The 27836-nt window shown below is 40.9% G+C and overlaps 1 protein-coding gene across 4 annotated transcripts in view; it reads right to left on the reverse strand.

The window, feature by feature from the left end:
- The window catches only part of LOC121501524 (protein mono-ADP-ribosyltransferase PARP15-like), a 47286-nt gene extending 20818 nt beyond the window's left edge, over positions 1 to 26468 (reverse strand). Inside the window, exons 1-8 of one of the 4 annotated variants that reach the window (XM_041773605.1) lie at positions 24867 to 26468; positions 16121 to 16248; positions 15000 to 15233; positions 8374 to 8599; positions 6599 to 6715; positions 2931 to 3167; positions 1767 to 1988; positions 277 to 355 (exon numbers count right to left, since the gene is read on the reverse strand). In XM_041773605.1, the coding sequence (XP_041629539.1) occupies positions 277 to 355; positions 1767 to 1988; positions 2931 to 3167; positions 6599 to 6715; positions 8374 to 8445 (727 nt within the window). In that variant the 5' untranslated portion in view covers positions 8446 to 8599; positions 15000 to 15233; positions 16121 to 16248; positions 24867 to 26468. Of the gene's footprint in view, positions 1 to 276; positions 356 to 1766; positions 1989 to 2930; positions 3168 to 6598; positions 6716 to 7267; positions 7715 to 8373; positions 8600 to 14999; positions 15234 to 16120; positions 16249 to 24866 lie in introns of those variants that run through there. The other 3 variants (XM_041773614.1, XM_041773624.1, XM_041773633.1) reach the window with 3 other exon arrangements.
- Between the last annotated feature and the right edge of the window lie 1368 nt (positions 26469 to 27836).

Raw genomic sequence — 27836 nt, forward strand, 5'->3', positions numbered from 1 at the left:
CCGCAATAGACCTATACCTCGATCGGTGTCTTTGGGTCTTTTCTTTGGCCTCACCAGACCATGGCCCACCCTAGAGTTTGCAGGGGTGCAGCAGCACAACATCCATATAATTTATTCTTTGTGTGCTCAGACAATGGAACATGCCCCACCACCTCCTTCATCACTGATTTGTGCCTCATGTGAATTCGCTTTGTCTCCTTCTATTGGACTTCAGCTACCACTGAAGAGCCACTAAACAGAGGGATATATTTTCTCAGCAGAACAACTTTGCCAGACCTTGGCTACCTCCAGCCGTGAGATTCTTGTCCTCATTGGGATTAACACTTGACCATGTAGTGAACTTATCTAAAAATGCCTGGAAATAGAAAGAAATATGGTTACCGACTATAACAATGTTCTATAAATATATTAATCCAATTCTTTGGAGCACTGATCACCAGACATCATATTAGGAACAATAGTTCTCCCTATATTTCTCTCTTGGCCAGAGACTTTTTAATTATATGATTGCAGTTCAAACTAGGAATTTTCTCAATGAACTCCAGGGCTGATTTAGTTTATTTCGTGGAAAGGCCACAATTCTATCCCAAATGCCTGAGAGTAACTAAGAACTTAGGAAAGAACATTACAGTTGATATCTTGTTAAAGTGCTAATGTTAGTTTCTTGTAGCAATAGCCCTTAAAGCCAGGTAACAAAAAGGTTATAATAACTACTCCTGCAACCAGTTTTGAGGTTTTGAGGTGTGCTATGTGCTAGACACCATGCAAAAACACTTCAAATACATCCTCTTTGAAGTCTCACAGCAACTCTGAGGGGTGTTCTTGTCACATTCACTTGACATGTGATAAAACTGAAATTCAGAGAAATGGCCTCCCTCAACCTTTAAGTGGCAAAACTGAGGGCAGGCCTGGTGGCTCAGCAGTTTAGTGCCTGCCTTTGGCCCAGGGTGAGATCCTGGAGACCCGGGATCGAATCCCTTGTCGGGCTCCCAGTGCATGGAGCCTGCTTCTCCCTCTGCCTGTGTCTCTGCCTCTCTCTCTGTGACTATCATAAATAAATAAAAATTTTAAAAAGATTTTTTAAAAAAATTTTTTAAAATGGCAAAACTGAAATTCAAACCAAGCTGTACCTTTCTTCTTTGTACTTTTATATTGTTTGTAGTTTTGCTATAACTATGCACAATTTATGTAAAGTCGATATAACTTTCCAAGAATTGGAAACAGATTTTGGCACTCAGACTGGGCCAACCAACTAAGGAGTGCGTCTCTAGGAATGGGCGCACTTTACCAGGGCGATGTCAGTGGTTAAGTGCTTAGTACATGTACTTTGGCTGCTTCTCTACTACTGAATATTGTACTGCTATTTCTAGCTTTAGACCCTCATAGTCTTGGATAGACTGGTTTTATTCTATATTAAAAAAACAACACCTAAAGTCTTGAGGTTTCTCTTATCTGGTCTTTTCCCTATAAATAAAGCCATGATTTGGCTTTCATTCAGTGTTAAAATACCTGGGCCACTTTTATGCCACTAACTTTCTGCTTCTGCCTAAGAATTTATTAAGTACACAGTACCTTGTCTCTGGCTAAACTGTCTAGGAAGGACTGTGTCAGTCGTCAGTGTTATCTCATAAAATCATATAAAACCTCCCAACAGCAATCAATACTTATGGAGAGAGAAGTGAAAACATTATTTATGGATCTATAAAGACATCTGGTTGCACTTAGGTTCACTTGCCAGAATGACTAGAAGAGACATGTCACCATACCTGACGGGTTTCGTCATCACCTGGATATACCAGAAAGTGAACTTCTTGTAAGCGTTTCTGCCATAGACTGCTACTAAATCTGAACACTTCCGAAAGGATTAGTTCGGCAAAAATAGCTTTGGGAAACCTCAAACTTCCTGTTCCAATCATGGGAAATGTGATTGATGAAAAAGAGAACTCCTCTACAGTTGTCAAACATTTCTTGATTATATTTGCCATGATCTGAAATGTATAAAATACACTTGTATAAGTTAGGGCTGAGGTCTCCTCTGCTATTGTTGGCTATTGTCTGGGTTGAGAGAGTTAGAAAGAGGAAACAGAAGGGAGAGAACATTCCAGAGAGATTCCAACCCATGCAGGAAGGAGGCTCCAATAGTATGGGAATGACTATATAAACAATGGTGTCTTATGGCAATCAAAAGCCATGTTTATGGACATTAAGGAGATGTTTGCATCAAGTTTTAAAAAAAAGGATTAAAAAGGGGAAGGGAAAAAAATAAAAAGGGGAAGAGAATCTCAACTAAGTAACAAGTACGTATAACATGGACTTGAAGAGAATATAATACAATGTTAACCAAATTTATCTCTAGGTGGCTGGATTATAATTTTTATTTTAGTCTTTGTAGTTTCTGTATTCTCTGTAATATACCATGTATTATTTCTGTATTCTGGAAAAAAAAAAAAAAGAAAGTTGGGAGTAGAGGTGAGAAGTCATCACAAGAAGAGCGATGACCCCCATTCTCCACCACAGCTCTGGCTGCCTCTCTTTGTTCTACTGAAAGATTATTACACTAATCTTCAGGTATCATCCCTGGAGAACCCCAAGGATTGTTACTACTTCCGAGGGTCAATTATTCTGAAATAACTGGTAGCTATCATGGACTGTTCGTGGAATGCAACAAATATTTCAATAAACAGACAAAGTTTGATCAATACTAGGCTTTCTCAACTTTGGCCAGAAAAGTCTGTGTTGTGGAGGCTGATGCATCTTTGAAGGATGCTTAGCAGCATCCCTGGTCTCCACTTCCTAGTTATCAGTAACTGTGGTAACAAGCCAAATGTCCCCTGGGGAGTAGATTCCCTTTTTTGAGACCCACAGATCTCTACCGTGCCCAAAGATTACCAAAGCTAACAATGAAGTAGAGAACTAAGGATTTTCTCTACCTGCTGAGAAGACCCTGCTCCATTATCCCAGTGTGGTGCCACGACATGGAGAACGGCTTTGCAGTTCAGATTGCAGCCACTTGTCATGAATATGCTACCTACTTCCTCCTCTGTTCCCTGCCTGGTGGCATATAACTCTTTCTGGAGCTTTGGGCCAGCTTTCTGCAGAAGAGCCTGCGATAATGGTCCGCCTCCAAGTTGAAGATTCATGGGAACGGTGTTGACAATGACATCAGCCTTGAGGAAAACAGCAACAATTTGTTAGAGATTGAATCAATGAATCATGATTAACCAATTATGACTTGCCAAGTATTGTGGGGTAAGGCATAAGATGTGTTTTGTCTATTATACTGACCTGCCAGCCCTACCCTCAAGGAGCTTCCGATCTGTTGTTAGTACCTAAATACCACAGTGAGTTGAGCTCTAAAACTTAGAAATTAAGGAAATACATCACCCGTTACTGTCAGGCCAACATGTAATGACTCAGACTAGGGCTATGAAAATGAGCAAACCAGAGACCACAGGCAAAGAAGGAGAGTCAGAATGAAAGGTAGAAGCAGAAAAAGAAAGTTAGCCAGATGAGACAAAAACACAGACCTTTGAGAGAGACCTAGGAAGAGAGAGAAAGTTGCTTTTAGGCTGGCACTGAGAGTAATTGTTCAGACTTTATGAACATCCCTATAGAAAGAATGAGTCCATCTGCAGGATGGGTGGCATCTGGTCAGCCCTGAAAGCCCTGACAAAGGAAGGTCACTGAGGTGAATGTAGGCAGTGTCCATTCAAGCCTGCGCAGTGGTATCAAGAGTTCTCCAATGCCTGCCGAGGCCATCTCTTGGTGAGATGCGGTCATGACTTGAGGCCAATAGATAGTAAATATTCAATTCATCCAATTCCACTTACTCGGATTTCATATTCAAATTTGGAGAGGAGAATGCTTTGATCATGTGAATTTTGAGTATCCTGGTTCCTTAGGCAGCCCTTCCTCATTGTAAATTAAAAGGTGTCTATGTCTTTGGGCCACATAACAGTTCTATTTCTCACTCTCATGGGTCCGTCTCCATCTTACAGGAGATTAGTTAACATAAACTAATCTCAGGACCTGAGAAGTTCCCTGCAGGGACAAAAGTCAGTGAGCCTGCCAAAAAACCAAGATCCAGCCCACTTTCATCCCACTCTCTGCTTACTGATTCCTACACAGTTTGGAGAAGTAATATATTAGCATGTAAAACAGTGAAATATTCTGAATGTTTAAATCAGTTCAAGATGATAAAAAGAAACTCTGTGTTAAAAATATAATTAGTAATTGCTATAGAATTTTTTAAAAGGCAGGAAGCCTTTAGGCTGGACTGGTGAGTAAAGTCTTTACAAAGAGGATAAGGGGGATCCCTGGGTGGCGCAGCGGTTTGGCGCCTGCCTTTGGCCCAGGGCGCGATCCTGGAGACCCGGGATCGAATCCCACATCAGGCTCCCGATGCATGGAGCCTGCTTCTCCCTCCGCCTGTGTCTCTGCCTCTCTCTCTCTCTCTGTGACTATCATAAATAAATTAAAAAAAAAAATAAACATTAAGAGGATAAGGCATGAAGCTGGGACAAGGAGAAAGAAGGCAGTAAGCATTCTAGGTAGGTGAATATTTAAGAAAACACAAAGACTTGAGAAAGGTCAGAAATCAGCCCACTTTAGCTAGCGGAGCGTGTTAGCTAAATGGTGAGAGACGGGGCTGGAAAGAAATTTGGGGCCAAGTGATGGAAGGCTCCAAAAGCTCACACTTTTTTTCAGACTTTATGCTACAGGCTGCAGGGAGGCCCTGAGAATAGGTACCTTGACAGGGTTGACACGAGTTTAATAATCAACAGACTATGTAGTAAAAAGACCTCAGTTTCCTCGTCTACAAGATGAGGGTACAGAAAATCTATCTCAACTAGATTGTAACACAACTTGGGTGAAGAGTAAAATTTGAAGTGGTCTGTTTTAAGTGGATAACAATGATAGCTACCTTTTTTTTTTTTTTTTTTTTTTTTTTTTTTTTTTTAGTTTTCACTATGTGCCAGGGAGGTGCTAAATGTTTTATGTGGATTATTTTATTTAAACCTCACAACAGCCCTAATATCATCATCATCCATAGTTGTAGATAAGGATGAGTCACAGGGGGTGTTGAGCAAGGTGAATGGCTGGTCAGTGGTAGAGTGGGATTTGAACTCTGTCTGAACGAGCTTTGGAGTTGGTCTGCGTAACCACCACACTGCGTCTACTCCTAGAGTGACAAAGAAACTTACTGTACTTGGATGTTACCCAGTTCTTTTCTGGTCTGAGTTCGCTCACCAAGCAATCTCCTGATAGGCAGCTACAGGGCCCTCTACGGCCCGTAGCCATGGCACTTGGCTTCCTTGTTGCAAATGAAAGAATTACAATTCCAATTTCATAAATAAGTCTTTTGAGTTTGATTAGTGCCAGTTTAAGTCTGGGTAGTACTAGAAGATTCAACTTTTCAACTTGAAGATTTGAGAACTAGGCCCTGAAACCATGTAACAAAGAAGCTTAAGGATTCTAGCCATTCTAAGAACATGAAGAAAGTGATTGGCTGCCTCCCTCCTGCCATCTCACTAGCTGCAGCAACAGCAAAGAATATTTCCAGTGGCTCATAAGCCATGAGTCTCTAAATTTCTCAGAAGAATTCTCTTGCCATTGATCTTGAGTGTATGCCATCTGAAGGTAAACATCAAGTGTCAAAATGGTGGAAACTACAGAATTCCGAAGAAGAATCCAAATCAGTAATTCTCAGCCTTAGCTGCATATTAGAATCACCTGGAATTCTTTCAAAAACTACTGACCCCCTAGACCACATACCTGGTCAATTAAAATCAGATTTTCTAGGGGTGGGGTCTGGGCATTTGTATTTTTTTTTAAAGATTTTATTTATTCATGAGAGACATGGGGTGGGGCGGGGAGAGAAAGAGAGAGAGAGAGGCAGAGACATAAGCAGAGGAAAAAGCAGGCTCCCTGTGGGGAGCCCGATGTGGGACTCCATCCCTGGACCCCAGGACCATGCTGCCAAAGGCAGATGCTCAACCACTGAGCCACCCAGGTGTCCCTGGGCACCTGTATTTTTAAAAGCTTCCCAGATGGTTCCGACGTGCAGCCAGGACCGAGTACCATGGATGTTAACTCTAGATGGAATACAGGGCCTGTATCTCCTGCTAACTGGTGATGCCACGAGGGGAAATGCAATAGGAGTGAAGGCAGGCAAAAGCCAAGCTGAGCTTTTAGTGCCCACTCTGGTAATAATATTTCTCCTTTCTCATTCTGCCTGTGTCTCAGAAAGTGCTCAGACAGGAGCAACGGGGCATTTTTTGTAAAGGCTGATGTTACAAAGTTATGTACAAATCTCCTCCCCATAAATGCTGATTGGAACAGAACTGGGTTGAAAGTAGGTCAAGATGAGTTACAGAGAAATAAAAGAGGTAGATGCCACGCCCGGGTTTGTGGTCAACTTGGATGTCTTCACATGAGAACATGTGGAATACAGGAGATAGTTAAGTATAGCCTGCTTGAACCTCAGGTAGGTTCAGCTCCTCAAATTTATAGGATCTTAATCTTTGACCTCAAATCACAGAACCAGTGAACTAGACCCCATTGTTTCTTATCAGATTTACTAAATAGCACCACTTACCTGGAAATAAATAACGTCTCCACTTATCAACACGAGGTTTAGACCTTCTTTGGTTTGGGTTGAGGCTATCACATTTCTGTTTGAAAGACAATTTTTCCAGCTGATTTGGTCTCTTGACTGTGGAGAAAACAGTAAAAGTATGGACCAGTCAAAGCTATCTGGAGCCTTACTCACAGGTGCCCAAACAGAAAATAACTAGTAGATTCCACACCTCTCTAACTCAACTCATAATCCCACCCTAAGATTCAAAAGCAAATAATTTATTATCACAATTTTTGAGTACCAACTGTATTTAATACTCCATATGCCAGTGAGCTCTTTTTACTTATTCCCCCCAAGAATTCTAGATTAGTAGACCCTGCTGAGGGGAATAAGTAAAACCACCCATCACCCTTGCCTCCCAGGTAGGACTCACTCTTCATTTCCCCAGTGGGAGTAAGTGGTAACTGATTTAATAACACACCCTATCAGTATCTTTTACTTCCCTATTTAGATCATTTGCACTTGAATCCTGTCTCAAGTACTCTCCTGGGGAAACTCAAACTAAGACACACCCCTCAGTTCTCCACAATAAAGCATTTGTAGTTTGACTACTAATCAGCCAAAGAATTTTAAAACCAAAACCAAGCCAAAACCAAAACCCAAGTACAAAGAGACGAAACCACTTACTCAAAGTCAAAATATCAGCTGAGAAAGGCACCATCTGTGAATCTGCACAGAATCTAGGAAGACAAGCTGATCTACCTGATGGTCATCTCACACTTAAACCCAATGGTAAAAATATGGCGCACATCACCTCCCCCTGCCCATATACCTCATCATCCACACCTGTGACAGACATTAATTGGTATCAACACTCTTTTTCAGTCAATCCAGGTAGAGGTTCAGAACCTTGCTCAACATAGAGCTCCAGGCAACAACTATCATTTGATCAGAAGTAACCCATGAAATGAAATGTATTTTTCATGACTGATCTAACTCAAAAGGGTTATGAATTTTCTTTGCTTAAAACAGTCTTAGAGGAATCCCCGGGTGGCTCAGCAGTTTAGCGCCTGCCTTAGGCCCAGGGCATGATCCTGGAGACCCAGGATCAAGTTCTGCATCGGGCTTCCTGCAGGGAGCCTGCTTCTCCCTCTGCCTGTGTCTCTGCCTCTCTCACTCTCTGTGTCTCTCATGAATAAATAAATAAAATCTTTAAAAAAAAAAATCTTAGAGAATTTTCCACACTCTACTCTCTATAACAAATAGAAAACTCCAAAAGGACCGGGAATGGGCTCCTTGAGCAGTCCTTTTCCCTATACTCTCCTGCATGTACTCTGGTATGTTTGGCGCAAGCATTATTAATGGCCTCCCATCCTGAGAAATCCTTGGGTATAGACTCTCTCAAAGCACTGATAAAAAGACCAGAAAACCTTCTAGAAGAACCAGCCACATTCTCTGTCAAATTTTGTTTTTTCATTTTCAGTGTTATGGTTGGTGTCTTTAATTGGACTCTTTTCACATCCTCCAAACAACCTGTTATTATGATCATCTCCTTGAATATATCAGACTCAATCAAAATAAAAAACAATCTATGTTGTTTTTTATGTCTTCCCATGCTGTTGGCTTCACATTCAATTTGGTGATTTGATATTTAGAAATTATATGGCGGAAGTTTTTAGAAAAGTCCCCATTCCAAGTCTTGATGACATTGATCTTTGTCTTTCCTTGGGTTCAGTGGCCACAGATCTGAATGTTTCCTCTAGCTCCTTTCAGCTGACTTGGGGCCATGTTACCTCACAGTGACACTTTCCCTTTTGTAATTTATCATTCCAATCAGGTGATGCTTCTTCTGCAAGATCTTCCATATGAGAGGATCCAGAGCCACTAGAAATGGTGCAGCCAACTTTTTCAGGGGCTTCTCCTTTCTGTGCAAGGCTAGGCCCAAAGTCACATAATATCGAAACACAGAGATGGGCCTTTCATTGAAGACAAGCTCTTTGGCCAAGTAGGTGTCCACCACTAAAATAAATAAAGTAAAAGGTAGGGATTCAGACAAAATCTTTAGTATAAAAAGAAGTCCTGAAACTAATGAGACTCTGAAATGTAGAATGTCTGCCTAAAATAGTACCACTGTCAGGCAGCTCAATGAAAGATGTGATATTCATGAATGCAATGGAGTTAATCCTCACCTAATGGAATAGATCTATCCCAATAATGTTTACTTTGCAGTGAAGGTTTGTACAATTAATCTGATTTTCCCATTAACATTCATTATATTATTGGAGAGGTGATATTTTTTCTGGAAAAAAGAGAAAAACAAAACTCTGGCTCTTAAAGATTCAATAAATGCATACAATTACGGATGAGCAATTAAAAGCGAACTGTTAAAAGTAAATACGACATGGGGTGTCTGGGTAGTTCAGTCAGTTGGGCATCTGACTCTTGATTTTGGCTCAGGTCATGATCTCAGGCTTATGAGATGGAGCCGTGTGTCAGGCTCAACATTCAGCAAGGAGTCTGCTTGAGATTCTTTCCCTCTGCCCCTCCCCCTGCACTCTCTCTCACGCAAAATAAATTAACTAATTAAAAAAAGAAGTAAATACAATTTTTTAAAAGAAGAGTTATAATAGTAAAAGACATTAAAAACAATTGTGTGCTGTAACCAAAAAAAAGTAATAAAATTAGGTCTGATTCCCAGAAGCAGAGCTTGAGATGAGGATTCATGTGCAACTGAATTACTAAAGTTGTACCCTCAGGAGAAACACGTAGGAAGTAAGAGATAAAAACAGAGAATGGGGTTCAGGTTAAAGCTGGCTTCTGACTGATCCTGCAAGGGACTCTGGAGTATATAAATTGCATCACAGTGTGGTCCCAACCTTGAGACGGGGAGCTGGGTTTTTGTACCTCCCCACCAGCCGGTTATCTGTCTATGGGTCATCCTGGTTGGGTGATGAATGTAAATTCCCAGGCACCTCCAGTCTCCAGACCACTAGTCTCTTGAAGACAATCTCTCTGGAGAAGGTTGTAAGTGTGAGTCTTTTCCAGCTATACTTTATCAGTTGGATTATGAGTGAACCTAATAAATAAAAGAGGCCCTGGGACATCTGGAGAAGCATCAAAAGAAAGGAAAGACACTCAAGGAGGTCCAAAGAGTAACTGCACAAGTTTGAGAGAAAGAGTATGTGGCACCGTAGCTAAGTCATAGAGAAATATCTAAGGAATTTTGATGGATGATAAATTCTGTATAAGTCAACAGTGATGTAGCTATTTAAGAAGAAAAAAATAAAGGTCACCAAATGCTGGGAAGAAGAAGGAGCTACAGGAACTCTCACTGTATTCACTGCTGGTGGGAATGCAAAATGATACAGCCACTTTGGAAGAAAGTCCAGCAGTTTTTTTTTTCTTTTTTTTTTTTTGGCAGTTTCTTATAAAACTAAACATACTCTTACTATATGATCCAGCGCCTGTGCTTTGTGGTATTTACCTAAATGAGTTGAAAATTTATGTCCACACAAAACCTGCACATGAGTGTTTATAGCAGCCATATAGCTTAATTCATAATTGCCAACATTTGGAAGCAACCAAGATGTCCTTCAATAAGTGAATGGATAAATAATGGACGTGATGCCTCCATAAAATAAAATATTATCCAGAGATAAAAGAAATGAGTCATCAAGCTACCAAATGCCTATTACTAAGCAAAGGAGCCCATCTTAAAGGCTACATGTTCTAGGAGTCCAACCACATGGCATTTTAAAAAAGGCAAAACTCTGGAAACAGTAGAAAACGTCAGTGGCTGCCTGCAGTTTGGAGGAGGGAGGGAAGGAGGGATAAATCGGTGAAGCACCGGGGATTTTCAGGGCACTGAAATTATTCCAGTCTTTGAGGACACATGACGTCATGCATTGTCAAAACCCAGAGAATCATTCAACCAGAGTGAACTCTAATATAATGGACTTTAGTTAATAATAATGTAGCAATACTTTTTCATCAGTTGTAACAAAGGTACCACACTAATGCAAGATATTAGTATTAGAGAAAAGTGTGGATAGAAGGAATTCTCCTTACTTCCTGCTCAATTGTTCTGTAACCTGAAACTGCTCTAAAAATAGTCATTCATTTTTAAAAAGGTAGTAATGAGATTTGGGGCTATAAGAAGAAAAACATAACAAGAATATGCATAATGAATAATAATCCTATTCTACTTTTCACTGGTGAAAACGGGCAATGCCTGGGGTATTGTATTTTGTTCAAGGTACAAAACTTTGCAAAGGGATTATGAAAATGAGCTATGGTATTCAGGAGAGGAAAAGTGAAGCTGTGAAAGGACTCCAAACCGCATCACATGAGGATATATAAAAGGAACTGAATCTATTTAATTTGCAGAAGTAGGGGATCCCCGGGGGGCTCAGCAGTTTAGTGCCTGCCTTGGGCCCAGGGTGTGATCCTGGAGTCCTGGGATCGAGTCCCACCTCGGGCTCCCTGCATGGAGCCTGCCTCTCCCTCTGCCTGTGTCTCTGCCTCTCTCTCTCTCTATCTCTCTCTCTATCTCTCATGAGCAAATAAATAAATCTTTAAAAAAAATAATTTGCAGAAGTCCAGATAATAGGTAGGATGGAATGCAGGGAGCTACACATAATAGTTGTCCTTAAACATCCAAAGGACTATCTTATAAAGGATTTATTTCTACAACTCTATAAAGAAGAACAAGATAATAAGTAAAACATATTTGGGCTTCATACATTGCTAATTTATTTTATTTTATTTTATTTTATTTTATTTTTTTATTTTTTGTGATTAGAACTGCCCTAACGTGGAATGGATCAACTTGGGGGACATTGAGTTTGCAGCCAAGCAGACTTAGTGGTCTGGTTTTACATCTAAGCCAACTATTTTGCTTTGGGGGAGCAGGGGGAGATTTTTTTTTTCTAAATTAAATTCACTAGCCTATTTTCAAATGCATGTTATCCAGCAGAAATAGTTTATTATAATCCTTTTATGTCAGAAGTCGTAACAGTATCAAAATGAAGACACTGAACTATTCAAACATCATTTAATAATAACACTTTGCCCTGTAGCCGCTGAGACATATAGCTATGGAAAGCATGATTCACATCTAGTATTTATCACCAAATTAGTAATTTGTGTTTTCCATTCTTTCCTATTTTGATAATTATAGCTTTACTGCTTGAATACCCGTTATATGTCAGTTTACAAATATTATCTTATTTAATTTAACCTTCACAGTGACCCTGTGAGATAGATTTTATCTCCACTTTTTAAAGTGAGGAAACAGGAACAAGGAAGTAACATTGCCACACTATCCAGCTAGTAAATTAGAGGATTTAAATCTATATCTTTGGAGGGTGCCTGGCTGGCTCAGTCGGTTAAGGATTTGACTCTTAATTTCTGCTCAGGTCATGATCTCAGGGTCATGAAATTGAGTCCTGTATTGGGCTCCATGCTAGGCGTGGAGCCTGCTCAAGGTCATTCTCTCCCTCTATTTCTCTATCCCCCTCCCTGCTCACTCACTTACTCTCTCTTGTCTCAAATAAATAAATAAATAAATAAATAAATAAATAAATAAATAACATCTTTAAAAATATAGACACACACACACACACACACACACACACACACACCCCTTCGGGATTCTAAAGGCCAGTGGTCCTCTATTTCTATATAGAAGGCTTATGTGTGACAATCTGACTAGAAGTAAAGAGTAAATGGAACTTGTCTTGAAGCTGCATTTTCTTGGATTGTGTAAGTAAGAGGGCAGCTAATGATCCCTACCTCCTGGTAATTGCACCTTTGAATAGTTTCCTTCCATATTGTATCAGAGTTGGTCTCTGTGACCAACAAAATATGGCACAAGTGATGCCACGGCATCACTTCTGCGGCTAGACAAAAAAGGCACTGCAGCCCTCTCCTCCCCCTCAGATAACTCAGTCTGGGGGCAGCCAGCTGCCAAGTCGTGAACAGCCATATGGAGAGGCCCTCAAGGCAAGGAACTGAGGCGGCAGTTATGTGAGTGGACTTAGAAGAAACTCTCCAGTTCTCATCAAGCCTTCAGATGACTGCAGCCCCAGTGAACAGGTTGTAACCTCAGGAGAGATCCTCGACCAGAATCACCCAATTAGGCTGCCCCCAAATTCCTGGCCTTCAGAAAGTATGAGACAATAAACGTTTGCCATGTAAAGCATACTAAATTTGGTATGCTGCAATAGAAAACTAACACAGATTCTATGCTTATTTTGGATGGCTTGAAGGGCAGGCTGGTGGAGATAGTGGCGACAAGGTTAGAACCCCTCTTTCCTAACCCTTTGCTGAAAGCCAACCGCTAATGACTATGCCAGGAATATAAATTTTTAAGGCCTTAACAAAAAATTAAAAACAAAAAAGCAAAACAAACAAACAAAAAACCCCCTCAAAACCTAACCAAACAAAACCAAAATAGAATAGAGTGTATCAGCTCCTTAGCAAGAAATAAGTGTTGTAGCAAAACTTTTTTTCCAAACTGCAACAAATGTTTTTGTTTTTTATATAAGGTATGGGTTGAGATATAAAATATATTTTTTATGGTACACTGTGGCTTACAAAAAGTTTGTAAACTGTTTCATTGTACTCTATATCACTCTGCCTCCACTGCAGGCTCCTTTAGCTCACAATGGATGGAGTGCAGACTGAGGCTCTTAGCTATCTCAACCTGCACATGTTATCTCCAGAGACACTGAATATGTATGCTTAGACATTAACTACTTACCAGAGTATAACCATAACAAACTGTTTTAAAAAAATAGCTCTTCAGATGTCAACACTAGCATTAAAGACTGGGTGACAAGTAAGCGAGAGATATTTTGCAGCTTTGGGAGGTTGGTATATGAGTCCTAAGAATGATACAGTTTTAAATATAGAAGTCTACTACCAAATGTTTGGCTTCTCACAAAGTACCAATTAAAAATGTCCAGTAGTATCAATTCCTTGCTGTATGAAGAATCAGATATTATTTCAGCCTGGTCCTAAGACTATTATTAGCTTCTTAAACCACTCCTGAAAGTTGAACTCCTTTTCTCTCCAGAGCATCTCAATTTCTAGCTTTCCTGACTGGTTTCCTTCGAAGCTATAAGAGGAAGATCCTAATTTCTGCCTCTCTTCTCTTGACTTCATTCATTTCCCCCCCAGTCTTCTATCCCCACCAATAGTTTCAGGGAGACTTTTTGGCTTCATCAACACTTCCTAAGGATCAAAGTTGGGAGAGGAGATGTGCGGGTGAAGTATGGCCATTAAAAACGGTATTGATTTGGTCATATTATCTAAAATATAAACTGTTTTTGTGGTATAGGTTCTTTGGGAGATTGTTACCACCATAAAAATGGTTCATTTAATTTTCTAAATTCTTATTGTGTTCTTTGAGGAGTAATGAGATTCTAAATACATCTTGAAGGTAGAATGAACAGGGTTTCTTAAAGGACTGGGTATGGGATATGAGAGACTCCTGGGTTTTGAACTGAGCAACTAGGAGGATGGAGTTGCCATCTACTGAAATGGGAAAGCCTGTGGATAATGCAGATGGTGGTGTAGGGTGAGGAGGACGGGGAGTTTTGTCTTGAACATGTTATATTTATGTCATATACTTTTAGACAATCAGATGAAGAAGTCTAGGAGGCAGTAAGTATAGACATGGGAGTTCATGAGACAGTCTTGACTGCAGATATGAATTAAGAGGCGTGGATACATAGTATATAAAGCCACTAGATTTCCAAGGAATTGAGTGAAGATAAAAAGGAGAAGAGAACTGAGCTCTGCATTAAGAGTTGAAGAAAAGAAAGTAAATGAAAGAATAGGAATGAGCAGCTACCAAGGTAGAAGCAAAACCAAAGTGTGGCATCCTAGCAGCAAGTGAAGAAAGTGCATTTAGAAGGAGACATTGAACACTTTGTCAGATGCTACTAAGAGATCGAGTAAAATGAGGATTGAAAAGTGGTTAGTGAGTTTAGCAACATAGAGGCCATTGGTGATCTTGACAAGAGCAATTTTGGTGGAATGATGGAAGTAAAAGCCTCTTCTAGACAAATCGATTTAAGAGAGCAAGAAGAGAGGAAATGGGGATGAGTAACGACAAATTTTTTGAGAAATTTTCCTGCAAAGGTAAACAAAGACATGAACCAGTAACTACAGAGAAATTAAGATCAAGAGAAGTTTTGTTGTATGTTTTTTTGTTACTGCACAAAAACTATTCTTTTGGCTGGGTCTTCAGAGACCTGTTCAAAGCCTTGAGTTAAATCATGGTATATTCCAGTAAGAATGAGTAGCTTTGATGGATTTCCTAATCACTTGTGTGGTCTCTACTTTAACTTCATTTGTGCATGAAATGGTTAATAATAACTGTAAAGGTCAAGAAAGAAAAGAAATTGATTACCTTTGTAGTTAGAAAACTCAACCAGGGATGACCTCTCTTCTGGGAAAAGCTGCACATCAGTTACCCTTTCTCTTCCATTTGTGGGGTTTTCAAAAAATTGTTATGTAACTGTTATCCACATGAGGCAGCAGATTTTCAACCCTAATGGTTCGTTCAGTTCCAGAAGTCTTGGGAAAATCTGAAATTGCTGAACTCTACTGTGTCCAACACAAACGTTAACAGATGTCCTGACATCTACAAATAAAAATCAGTTTATTGGTACTATAATTTCATTTCATAGCAAAAGAAAACAGATTTTAAGAAATAATTTGATTTAGAGGCTAAATCAAAGTTCTTATAACTAAGAACTAAAATTTAGATACTATATTTCTACATAAATTTAAATTTCACGGTGACAACTTCAACCTATCCCACATGGCTTACTGTGAGTGCATGAGTACACAGCTCTCATCAATGGTGGCCTCCAGTTAAGACCATTTTGGCCTCCAGTTAAGACCAGTTAACATGGATCAACAGCTACCTTTCTAAATGAAATCAGATATGTGCAGCCACTTTAAGCTGATAATAATGATGATGATGATTATAAAACAATGTTGTTTCCTAAATCTAATTTCTCTCTTCCCCCCTACCTTATTTCACCTTATCTCAGTCTCTTTGGACATGTCATTGTCATAAAAATAAACTCCTATAACTATTAAGCTCACAGGAGATTTGGGGGCACATTCACAGTGGTTAAGAAAATACACTCAGAAGTAAGAATATCTAATTTGGAATTCTGATTCAAATACTTACTAGCTGTGTGACCGTGACCAAGTCATTTAATTTTCTCTAGACCTAGATTTCTTCATCTGTAAAACAGGGATAATAATGTACTGTCTCATAGTGCTACTTGAGATGAAGTAAGTAAAAGCTTAGCATAGTGCTTAGCATAGAGCAAGGCACTTGATAAATGTTAGGTATTAGTAGTACTGAAAGTAATAATATGTATTCCCTTGGCAATTGTCTTACTGAGAGTTAGAGCACAACTTTTAATCAAAACCCACTGTGGGATGCCTGGAATCTCAAAGTAGGATACAACCACAATTTGCAAATGGAAGGTTAATAGATAATGTCTGTCTTACCAGTATTTTCAAGAAAAGTCATGACAGCATCTTGAGTATTGGGCATTACTTCCACCCTGAAGTCACCATTGGCTTCTGACCGGTCACTGACTCCACAAGCAAGGAAAGTACATTCTCAGTCATGGTGTCTTGGATATTGTGAAATACAACCAAAAGGGATGCTTGTGAATGGTCTTTTGAAAATTCATCTATTTCATCCACTTCCAATTCATCCATTTGATCCACTCTTCTGAAAAGTATTACTTTTGTACTGAGGTCTTCCAATTTAGCAATTTTTAGAGACAGAAATACTTAAGATGTTAGTTTTCATATCTGCTTTAAGATCTGAAAAGATTTGGCCTTTATATTACTTTCTGATGTTTTAAATGCTTTGGAAGGAAAGAGATTTAACTCATTGCCCTATAGAAGAAAGAAAAAAAAGAAAGAAGAAAGAAAGAAAGAAAGAAAGAAAGAAAGAAAGAAAGAAAGAAAGAAAGAAGAAAGAAAGAAAGATCGTAATAATTCTGACTAAATGATAGTATAAAGTTAAACATTATTCTTTGTAAAATCAAGTTTACCCACCAAATCACAAGGAAAAAAAATAACAAACATGACAATAAATGATAATGCTCATCCACTGACATAAATTTCTAGAGCCACAACTTATTACTGAAAAGACAGAAGTTTCTGTTACTATATAATGAAAGGGCATTCTACAGATAACCAAAATAAAAAACGCTGCATTTTCACAAAGAAGATTGGGTATGGGGTAGCCATTTATGGGGAAAATATAGATTATTAATTTAATTTTTCATTGTTTTTAACCCTTGGAAGAAAACTAAAGGAACTTTAAGCATGATAAAGAAGCTTACTCTGAACTCAGAAGTTAATAGTATTTACAGTGAAGAAACAAGACAGTCACTCTCCTTAGAAGTAATGAAAAAAAAAACAAAAACTAAAAATGTACTCTGTTATGATTTCTATTTCACATATTTTTCAGAATTCTTCTGGGACATAAAAATAAGGTGGCCAAAAGAAATGAGGATAAATTTAGAAATGGAAAAGATACCAAAAAAGTCATTTTTTTAAAGATTTTATTATTTATTCATGAGAGACACACACAGAGAGAGGCAAAGACACAGGCAGAGGGAGAAGCAGGCTCCATGCAGGGAGCCGGACTCCAGGATCCCGGGTCTCCAGGATCCCGGGTCTCCAGGATCACACCCTGGGCTGAAGGTGGGGCTAAACCGCTGAGCCACCCAGGCTGCCCCCAAAAAGTCATTCTTTACAAATACTACACCCACATACTGTGAACATTTTTTGAAATCATCAACACCGTCAAGTAAGTAAAAAGACGTGGGTGCCTCAGTGCTCAGGTGGTTGGGTATCTGCTTTGTGGCTCAGGTCATGATCCCAGGGTACTGGGATGGATTCTGCATTGGACTCCGTGCTCAATGGGGCATCTGCTTCTTCCTCTGCCTCTGTCCCTCAGTCTGCTCATGCTCCCTCTCTCTTTCTCTCAAAGAAATAAATAAAATCTTAGAAAAAAAAAAGATGGTAAAAAGACAACTCACAGAATGGGAGAAAAAGATTTGCAAATCATAGTTGATAAAGGACTTATATCTAGAATACATAAAGAACTCTTACAACTCAACAACAACAAAGAAGCAAATAATCCAATTTAAAAATAAGCAAAGGATTTGAATAGACACCTCTCCAAGGATGGTAAACACATGGCCAGTACATAATAAAGTGTTGAACATCATTAGTCATTTAGAAAATGGAAATCAAAATCACTATGAGATATCACTTCACATCTACTAGAGTAAGTAAGATTTTAAGGGCTGGACAATAACAAGTTTTGGCAAGGATGTGGAGAAATTGGAATCCTCATATCTTGCTGGTGGGAATATAAAATGATACAATTACTTAGGAAAACAGTTTTGCAATTTTTCAAAAAGTGAGAGTTACCATATGCCCATATGTTTTACACCCAGATATGAATATACCCAAGAGACATGAAACGTATGTCCACAAAAAAATTGTTCACAAATGCTATGGACAGAATGTTTGTGTACCCCCAAAATTCAGGTGTTCAAGTCCTAATCCTTAGGTGATTGATGGTATCTGGAGATGGGGTCAGACGGGAACTAATTAGGTTTAGATGAGGTCATGAAAGTGGAACCTGTGTGAAAGGATTAGTGTCCTTATAAGACGATGAAAAGACCAGAGTTCTCTTTTTGCCATGTGAGAAGATAGCAAGAGGGAGTCATCTGCAAATCAGGAAGAGGGTCCTCACCAAGAACACTATCATGCTGACATCCTGACCTCACACTTTCAGCCTCCAGACTATGAGAAATAAGTGTTGTTTAAGTCACCCAGTCTATGGTATTTGTTCTAGCAGCCCACTTGACCGAGACAACAAATGTTCACAGCAGCATTATTCATAATAGTCAAAAAGTAGAAATATGGGCAGCCCTGGTGGCTCAGCAGTTTAGCACCGCCTTTGGCCTGGGCCATGATCCTGGAGTCCTGGGATCAAGTCCCACATCGGGCTCCCTGCATGGAGCCTGCTTCTCCCTCTGCCTGTGTCTCTGCCTCTCTCTCTCTCTCTCTTTGTGTCTCTGATGAATAAATAAATAAATAAATAAATAAATTAGTTAAATTAAATATTATAAAAAAATAAAAAGTAGAAATAACCAAATGTCCATCAGTTGACCAATGGATAAATAAAAAGTAGTATATCCATACAATGGCATATTATCTGACAATGAAAAGTAACAAAGTTTTGATATGTTCATCAACATTGATAACCTTGAAAACATGTTAAGTAAAAGAAATCAGTGGCAAAAAGCCACATACTATATGATCCTATCTATATGAAATGTCCAAAATACATAATGTCACAAAGACTGAAGTATATTAGTAGTTACCAGGGTCTGTGGGGAGGAGATAAAGGGGAGTGACTGCAAATGCACGTTGGAGTTTCTTTGGGATGATGAAAATTTCTAAAAATGGATAATGGGGGTATCCCTGGGTGGCTCAGTGGTTTAGTGCCTGCCTTTGGCCCAGGGCATGATCCTGGAGTCCCAGAATCGAGTCCCTCATCGGGCTCCCTGCATGGAGCCTGCTTCTCCCTCTGCCTGTGTCTCTGCCTCTCTCTCTGTGTCTCTCGTGAATAAATAAATAAAATCTTTAAAAAAATAATAAAAATAAAAATAGATAATGGTACAATGTGAATATACTAAAAAACCACTGAATTGTACCCTTTTAAAGAGTGAATTTTATGGCATGTAAGTTATATCTCAATAAAACTCATTAAAAAACAAGAATCAATAAATCAATTCTTAGAGAAAATGTAGATAAGGACATATGAGATCACTTTAAGAGAATTACTAAATATCAGTGGCAAAAATAAAGTCTTGATATTCTCTGCCTTTGCATAAATACATTACAAATGACAATACTCTCCAAGTTATAGATACACAAAATCTCTTAATTCAAGTCCAGTTAAGATACCAACATGGTAATTTATAAAATTTGACAAAATGAGGGGTGCCTGGTGGCTCAATTATTATAGGGAGTCCTGGGAGCAAGAGCCCTGCCTCTTGCTCTCTGCTCAGCAGGGAGTCTGCTTCTTCCTCTCTCTGCTCATGTGCACTCTCTCTTTCTCTCTTTCTCTCTCTCTCTCCCTCGCTCATTCCCTCTCTAAAATAAATAAACAAAATCTTTTTAAAAAGTAAAATTTGACAAAATGAAAGCAAAATGTATTTTAAAAAACAAGGCAATACCAAATGAAATGATAAGGGACTTGGCATGCTATACTTCATTTTATATATATATAAATAAATAAAATTATTTATTTATTTTTTTTATTAAAAAAATTTTTTTTAATTTATTTATGATAGTCACACAGAGAGAGAGAGAGAGAGAGAGAGAAGCAGAGACACAGGCAGAAGGAGAAGCAGGCTCCATACACCGGGAGCCCAATGTGGGATTTGATCCCGGGTCTCCAGGATCGCGCCCTGGGCCAAAGGCAGGCGCCAAACCGCTGCACCACCCAGGGATCCCCAAAATTTTTTTATTTTTAAAAGATTTTATTTATTTGAGAGAGAGAGTGTGTGTGTGAGAGTGAGAGCATGAGCAGAGTGAAGGGCAGAGGGAGAAGCAGACTTCCCACTGAACTGGGAGTTTGATCTGGAACCCTGGGATCTGACCCAAGCCAAAAGCAGATGCCTAACCAACTGAGCCACCCACGCCCTTCAGCATGCTACACTTTAAAATGCAGTCTTCCACAGACTGGTAGAAAATATTTGAAAAGACATAACTGATAAAAAAAAAAAACAAAACCACACACACCAAAACTGTTATCTGAAAATATAAAGAATTCTTACAATCCAACAATAAGAAAACAACCTGATTTTAAAGTGGGCAAAAGATCTCAACAGACACCTCACCAAGAAAATATACAGATGGTAAATAAGCATATGAAAAGATGCTCAACATCTTAAGTCTTTAGGGAAATGCAATGAGCTACCACTACACACCTAGTGGAATGATAATACCAAATGCAGGCAAGGGTTGTAGAGCAATAGGAACTCTCTTATGTAGCTGGTGGGAATGAAAATGATATTCACTTTGCAGGACAATTTGATGGTTTCTTCCCAAGCTGCTTGGGAAGTTACCCAAAGCAGGAATCATGCTGCTTGGTAGTTACCCAAAAGAGTTGAAAATTTATGTCTACACAAAAACCTACACATGGTTGATTATAGCAGCTTTATTCATAACTGCCAAAATGTGGAGGCGACTAAGATGTTCTACAATAGATAAATAGATAAGTATATGGTACATTCAGACATGGAATATTATTCGATGCTAAAAATAAATGAACTCTCAAGCCATTAAAAACATGGAGGAAACTTGTATGTATATCACTAAGAGGAACAAGCCAATCTCAAAAGGCTAACGAATGTCCAACTATATGACATTCTGGAAAAGGCAAAAAACTATGGAGACAGTAAAAAGATCAGTGGGTACCAAGGAATAGAGGAGAGGGAAGGATGAACAGCAGAGCCCAGGATTTCTAGGGCAGTGAAAGTGTTCTGCAGGATGCTGTAATGGTGGATACATGTTATTAAACGTTTGTCAAAACTCATTGAACGGGGATCCCTGGGTGGCGCAGCGGTTTGGCGCCTGCCTTTGGCCCAGGGCGCGATCCTGGAGACCCGGGATCGAATCCCACGTCGGGCTCCCGGTGCATGGAGCCTGCTTCTCTCTCTGCCTCCCTCTCTCTCTCCCTCTCTCTGTGACTATCATAAATAAATAGAAAATTTAAAAAAAAAAAACTCATTGAACGTACAACACTGAGATTAAACTCTAATGTAAACTATGAACTTTGAGTGATAATAATGCATCGATGTAGATTCACCAATTCTAACAAACGTACCATTCTGGTGTGAGATGTTGACAACAGAGGAGTTGGTGGGGAGGAGGTGGTATATGGGAACTTTCTGTATCTTCCACCCAATTTTTTAAAATGCATCATTAAGTAGTAATTATAAAGCTAAATAGTTCTAAATTAAGAATAGATGATATGACAAAAGCACAACAAAAATTCCAGATATAAACCTTAATCTATCAAAAAGCCTGACATGAAGTATTAAGGGGAATAAGAAAGCGAAGAGATTAATGATAATTTAATAAATATTGTTGGGAATGTTAGTTTTCATTATGAAGAAAATTAGATATAAATTCACACCTCATAATCGACACCTAACCACAATAATATTAACCCTAGATGGGTTAAAAATGTTAACTTTAAACACTCTAAAGGCAGAGACACCTGGGTGGCTCAGGCAGTTAAGCACCCAACTCTTGATTTTGGCTCAGGTCATGCTCTCAGGGTTGTGAGGTCAAGCCCCATGTGGGGCTCTGCTGAACATTGAGCCAGCCTAGGATTTTCTCTTTTCCTCTCTCTCTGCCCCTTCCCCACTGCTCATGCTCTCTCTCTTTCTCTCTCTCTCAAAAAAAACACAAAAAACCCTACAGAAATAATAGAAGTTCCGTATTTCTATAAATCTTTATAACACATAATATTATAAATTTCTGTATATCAGTATACATTCTACATTGATATATTTATAAATTCTTATAAATATAACAACTTTTATTCAACTTCTTTTGGAATGACAACTGAATAGGTTCCTTGAGGGGAATTAACAATCCTAAATATTTATGCGCCCAATAAAAGGCTTTCAAAATATATGAAGCCCAAATTTATAGAACTCCAAGGAGAAATAAGTCTACAGTTATACTTGGGGATTTCGGCATCCTTTCTCGGTAGTTGATGGTACAACTAGCCATAACATCAGTACGGATACGAGGACTTGAACAACACTTTCAACCAACTTAATCTAACTGATGTTGACAGAACACTTCACTGAACAACAAAAGAACACACTTTGTTTTGAAGTGTCCATGGGAATTTATCAAGATAGACCATATTCTGGGGAAGCCTGGGTGACTCAGCTGTTGAGCAGTTTGAGTGTCTGCCTTCAGCTCAGGGTGTGGTCCAGGAATCCTGGGATGGACTCCCAGGTCGGGCTCCCCTTGAGGAGCCTGCTTCTCGCTTTCCCTATGTCTTGGCCTCAATCTCTCTCTCTCTCTCTCTCTCTCTCTCTCTCTCTCTCTCTCTCTCATGAATAGATAAAATTTTCAAATCTTTAAGAAAAAAAAAAGACCATATTCTGTCCAGAAAACAAATCTCAGTTTGTAAATTTCAAAGTATTCAAATAACACAAAGCATGTTCTCTAATCATTGTGGAATTAAATTAGAAAGTAATAGCAAATTAGCGATAGGTCCAATTACATAGATGAAATTCAGTTGCATTATGCTAAGTGAGAGAAGCAAGGCACAAAAGACCATGTGCTATATGGTTCCATTTCTATGACATTCTGGAACTATGGGAACCAAAATATGACCAGTATTTGCCAGAGACTCACTTTGAGTGAAGAAGTTGATTACAAAAGAACCGGTGGGAATTTGGGGGGTGATGAAACTCTTTTTTATATCTTCGTATCTTTGTAACTTTTTTATTTTATGGTTGTTACACGATTGTATTCATGTGTCAAAACTTACAGAACTGTACACTAAAAAGTATGAATTTGCTGTATATAAATTACACCTTAACTTTTAAAATGAAAGAAAGTCCATAGCATTCATATACACAAATAGTGTACATGATTGGAAGATATAGTGAATGAAAAAACCTCATGTACAATAGCAAAAAAAAAATGTTTAGAAACAAACATAACTGGAACTATTCTATGTAAGAAAACTACAAACACTCTTTAAAGACACAAAACTAAACCTGAACGAAGAAGCGACATTCTTTGTTCTTGGTTACAGTATCTCAACACCATGTCAAGGTGTCAGCTGACTGCAATTTGTAAGTTTAGTGCAAATTGAATACAAATCCCAATGAACTTTTTTTTGGACACAGATCATAAACTCGAAGTCAACCCTAAAGTTCCTAAGTAAAGATAAGCACAAAGGAATAGCTAGGAAAATGGTGGGAAGGCAGAGCTCTTAGGGAAGTAGCCCTGACATTAAAAAATTTAACAAAGCTTCTCTGTTCCAGAAACAAAGTACATCTAAAAAATCTAGTCCGTGTATGATAAAGGTGGTATCTCAAGTACTAAGGCAGTGCTAATCTCTTTAATAAATAGTGTTGGCACAACTGGATAACCATTTGGAAAAAAAAAACATAACATTTGATCCATTCCTCAGATCATAAAGAATAAATTCCACATGTATCAAAGATCTAAAAGTAAAAAAGAAAGCATTACAAATAAAATGGGTGACTGTAACCTCAGTGATGGGGAAAGCTTTTAAAACATGACCAAAATCCCCAATACAGTAAAATAAACAATTGATCGATTTTACTATAAAAATAAAAACCGTTCACACAGGGCGGGGGGGGGGTTGGCGGAGGGGGGGGGAAGCCACCATTAGCAAACTGAGAAGACAAACAAATTGAGAGGAAACAGCCTGAAGATATATCACAGATAAAAGATTAAGATCCCTGATTTACAAGGAACTTTCAAAAATTGAGGGAAAAGAGACCAAAGACTTGCCCGGACTAGGATGCCCCGCACTGCACTGTCTTCCAGGCAAGTCGGGGAGTACGAAGCCGCCTCGTAGGGACGGAGGCGCGGGGCTGGGTCTGCGTGCAGCCCGGGGTTAGACCCCACCGCCCCAGGGTTAGAGCCCCACCGCCCCGGGGTTAGAGCCCCACTGCCCCGGGGTTAGAGCCCTCCGCCCCTGGGCTTAGAGCCCCGCCGCGCTCCGCCCGGACCCCTCTACCGGGCTTGGAGACCCGCTGCCCCAGGTTTAGAGCCCCCCGGGCTTAGAGCCCTCCACACCGGGCTTAGAGCCCCGCTGGCCCTGGGCTTAGCGCCCTACTGCGCTCCGCCCCTACCCCCACCCTGGGCTTGGATCTCCACAGCCCGGGTCTAGAGCCCTCTGCCCCGGGTTTAGAGCCCCGCGGGCCCTGGGCTTGGAGCCCCCCAACCCCCCCCCCCCCGGGCTTAGAGCCCCGCCGCGCTGCGCCCCGATCCCCCCCCCCCCGGCTTAGAGCCCCGCCATGCTCCACCCGGACCCCCGACCCCGCCCCCCGGGTTTAGAGCCCCGCGGGCCCTGGGCTTGGAGCCCCCCGACCCCCCCCCGGGCTTAGAGCCCCCGCCCCGCCGCCCGCGCGCCCCTCACCATCCTCCCGGCACGGGCGCGCCTCCAGTCCGGCTCCCCGGCTCCCCGGCGGCCTCGGGCTCGGGTCACGCAGCCTCCCGGCCGCGAGTGGGCGCGCGAAGGTCGGGGCAGCGGGCGTCTGGGCGCGGGGACGGGGACGGGGACGGGGACGGGGACGGGGACGGGGCGCGGCCCTCCGGCTGCCTCGGCTGCTCCGCTCGCGCCGCCCGACCGCCCCCGGCCCGGGCCTCTTCTTTCACTTTCTTTTCTCTGAAAACCACGGCTGCCTGGGTGCCGCCTCTGGGTTGTATCACCCCTTTGGGACAGATGTTCGTGTCAGACCACTTTGGGGTCCGAATTCTGGGCTCTGCGGTTCTCAGGTGTGTAACCCCAGTTGGGGGAATCTGTGCTGAGCGGCTTCAGGTTATCCTGGGGACTAAAGGAGGCAAATAGAAGAGAAATACTCCTCGGATTTCTTTCCGTAACTGAAAGCAGGAACTACTGTCGGCCTGGCACGAAAACTTCCTTTTGAAAAGGAGTTTTGGGGCAACCTGTGTACGCACCATGGGTAATTGAAGAGGGTTTAGTAGAAGAATTATCTTTCTGGGTGGAGGCAAAGGGTTAAGGGAAATCAGTGAGAAATGGCAAAGCAGCCTCCCCCTCCCCTCCCCTTCCTCCCCTCCCTTCACTTCCCCTTTCCTTCCCTCCCCTCTCCTCCCCTCGCCCTTACCATCCGGCCTGGAGGGGCCTGGGTAGGTGCGGACTGAACGTGTTACCCCAAGGCAAGTCCAGCTGTCCTTTGCTAGAATGGCCAATGCTCAAGGGAAGGGTTTGAGGTGGAAAGGAGTATGAGCTTTATCCAAGGGGCCGGCCACCTGGGGAAAAAGCAGACTCCTATCTAAAAACCAGCTTAAATATTTCTTTTTAAAGAAAATCAATTAAAAAAGCAGTTAATCGGCAAAAAGGGGGAGCACAGTGGTCTGCAACACTTAATTTCATGGAGATTTAAATGGTGCCAGCTACAGGTGTGATGTTATTACCGTGCTGGGTGCAGAGACGTTGTGTATTGGTCCCCCCCTGCACCCCCCTCCGGGGGGGAGGTTGTGCAAGAGGGTTTGGTTCTACCTCTTTCTAGGAAGCAACGCATGATAGATGTTCAAAGAAAGGTTTAATCAATTATGTGGCCTAAAGGTGCTTGCGAAAACTTGAAGACTACTAGATTGGCAGGAGGGGTGGAGGCGGCAGCTCCAAACCTGGTAAGAGCCATACACCTACAGGAGAGAGCCCTGCCTGGGAGCCCTGGCTGCGTTCTGGACTCAGCAAGGGAAGCACATTTCCCAAATCAGTTCCCACTGAGTCCTTCTACCTTCCTGTCTCTTGCTGGTACTTTGCGTTGCTGAACTCAGCCCGCCATCAGGGCACAGAATGGAGCTGATGCACCCCAGGCCGTGGATTTTGATATCACATCTACATTTTAAAAAGATATGTACGGAGTATTAGGAGCACAAGTAAATAAAGGATTCATAATTTTAAGACAAGATTGAAGGAAAGTTTCCACAGTAGTGGCATTTGGGTGAGACTTGGAATGAAGAGTAGGACATTTCTAAGTGGAGAATGACGCAGAGGGGCATTCCAGAGAGAACAGAGCAAAGGCCAGAAGAAGCAAAGAATAGATCGTGGCTTGGAAAAGCTGATAGTCTGCTGTGAGTGGGGGCTTGGGAGTGGGAAGTGGGGGCTTGGGAGAGAGGAAGGGGCATGAGGTAAGCAAAACCATGAGAAATCCCTGACGGCCATGCTGTGGCATCTGAACTCTATGTTCTAGGCCAGTGGTCCTCAAAATGTGATGCCCCGACCAACAGCAACAGAATCACCTGGAACTTATCAGAAATGCAAATTCAGGGGCCCAATCTCACATCTACAGGGTTAGAAACTCTTGGGGGGGGATCTTAGCAATCAGTGTTTTATTGACACCTCCGGTGATTCTGACCCAAGATCAAGTTTGCTCTAGGCATTGGGGAGTTACTGAAGGTGTATTTCAGAGGAATAATGAGATCAGAGCTATTGTTTTTGTTTTTGTTTTTTTTTAAATATATTTTTAAGATTCACTGATTTATTTTAGAGAGAGAAAGAGCATGAGTGGGAGGAACAGAGGGAGAGGGAGAGAGAATCTGAAGCACACTCCATGCCCAGCACAGAGACTGACGCAGGGCTCAATCTCACGACCCTGAGATCATAACCTGGGCTGAAACCGAAACCGAGAGTCTGATGCTTACCCTACTGTGCCACCCAGGCACCCCAGAGCCATTGTTTTTCAAAAGGCAGTTTGAAGTGACATGAGGAGAGGGGGGTGGAGACAGAGAGTCTTTAGAGGGTATTTTATTCATTCTGGTGAGAGAACTATGGACATGCCAGGTAGACAGTGAGAGTTGAAGTGAAGGAGAGGCAGGGCTGGTGATGATGGATATGCAGGAAACAGGATGGGGAGAAGTCAAAGGTGCCACTAAGGCCACATTTTAATGTGCTATAAATGTAATAGATCTTACATTGTCTGTTGTTTTCCCAGGAAGTGAAACTGAGTTTTCTCCTCTATGAAATAAGACATTTAAACGAAATGGGTTTTACACTCTCTTTCAATCCATATGTCAAGTGAATGAAGCTTCTGAGTGATAGGATAGATCTTTGCAAGGCTCTGTGTGGCCAGGGTGGTAACCTGGCCTGGTAGTGTCAGAATTGAGTTGAAGTATAGGACACCCAACTGATGTTAGAGAATTGCTTGGATGTATGGAGGCCCACACATGGGAATTGGGTGCAGAAGCTTTCTGTCTTTAGAAAACATCAAATATCTTAATACTATTTTCTCTCTTTTTTTAAGATTTTATTTATTTATTTGACAGAGAGAGAGCACGCACAAGCACGGGAGCAGCAGAGAAGAGGGAGAAGCAGGCTGTCTGCTGAGCAGGGAGCCTGATGCAGGGCTCCATCCTTGGACTC

Source organism: Vulpes lagopus, chromosome 1, assembly GCF_018345385.1.
Source record: "Vulpes lagopus strain Blue_001 chromosome 1, ASM1834538v1, whole genome shotgun sequence".
NCBI lineage: Eukaryota > Metazoa > Chordata > Mammalia > Carnivora > Canidae > Vulpes > Vulpes lagopus.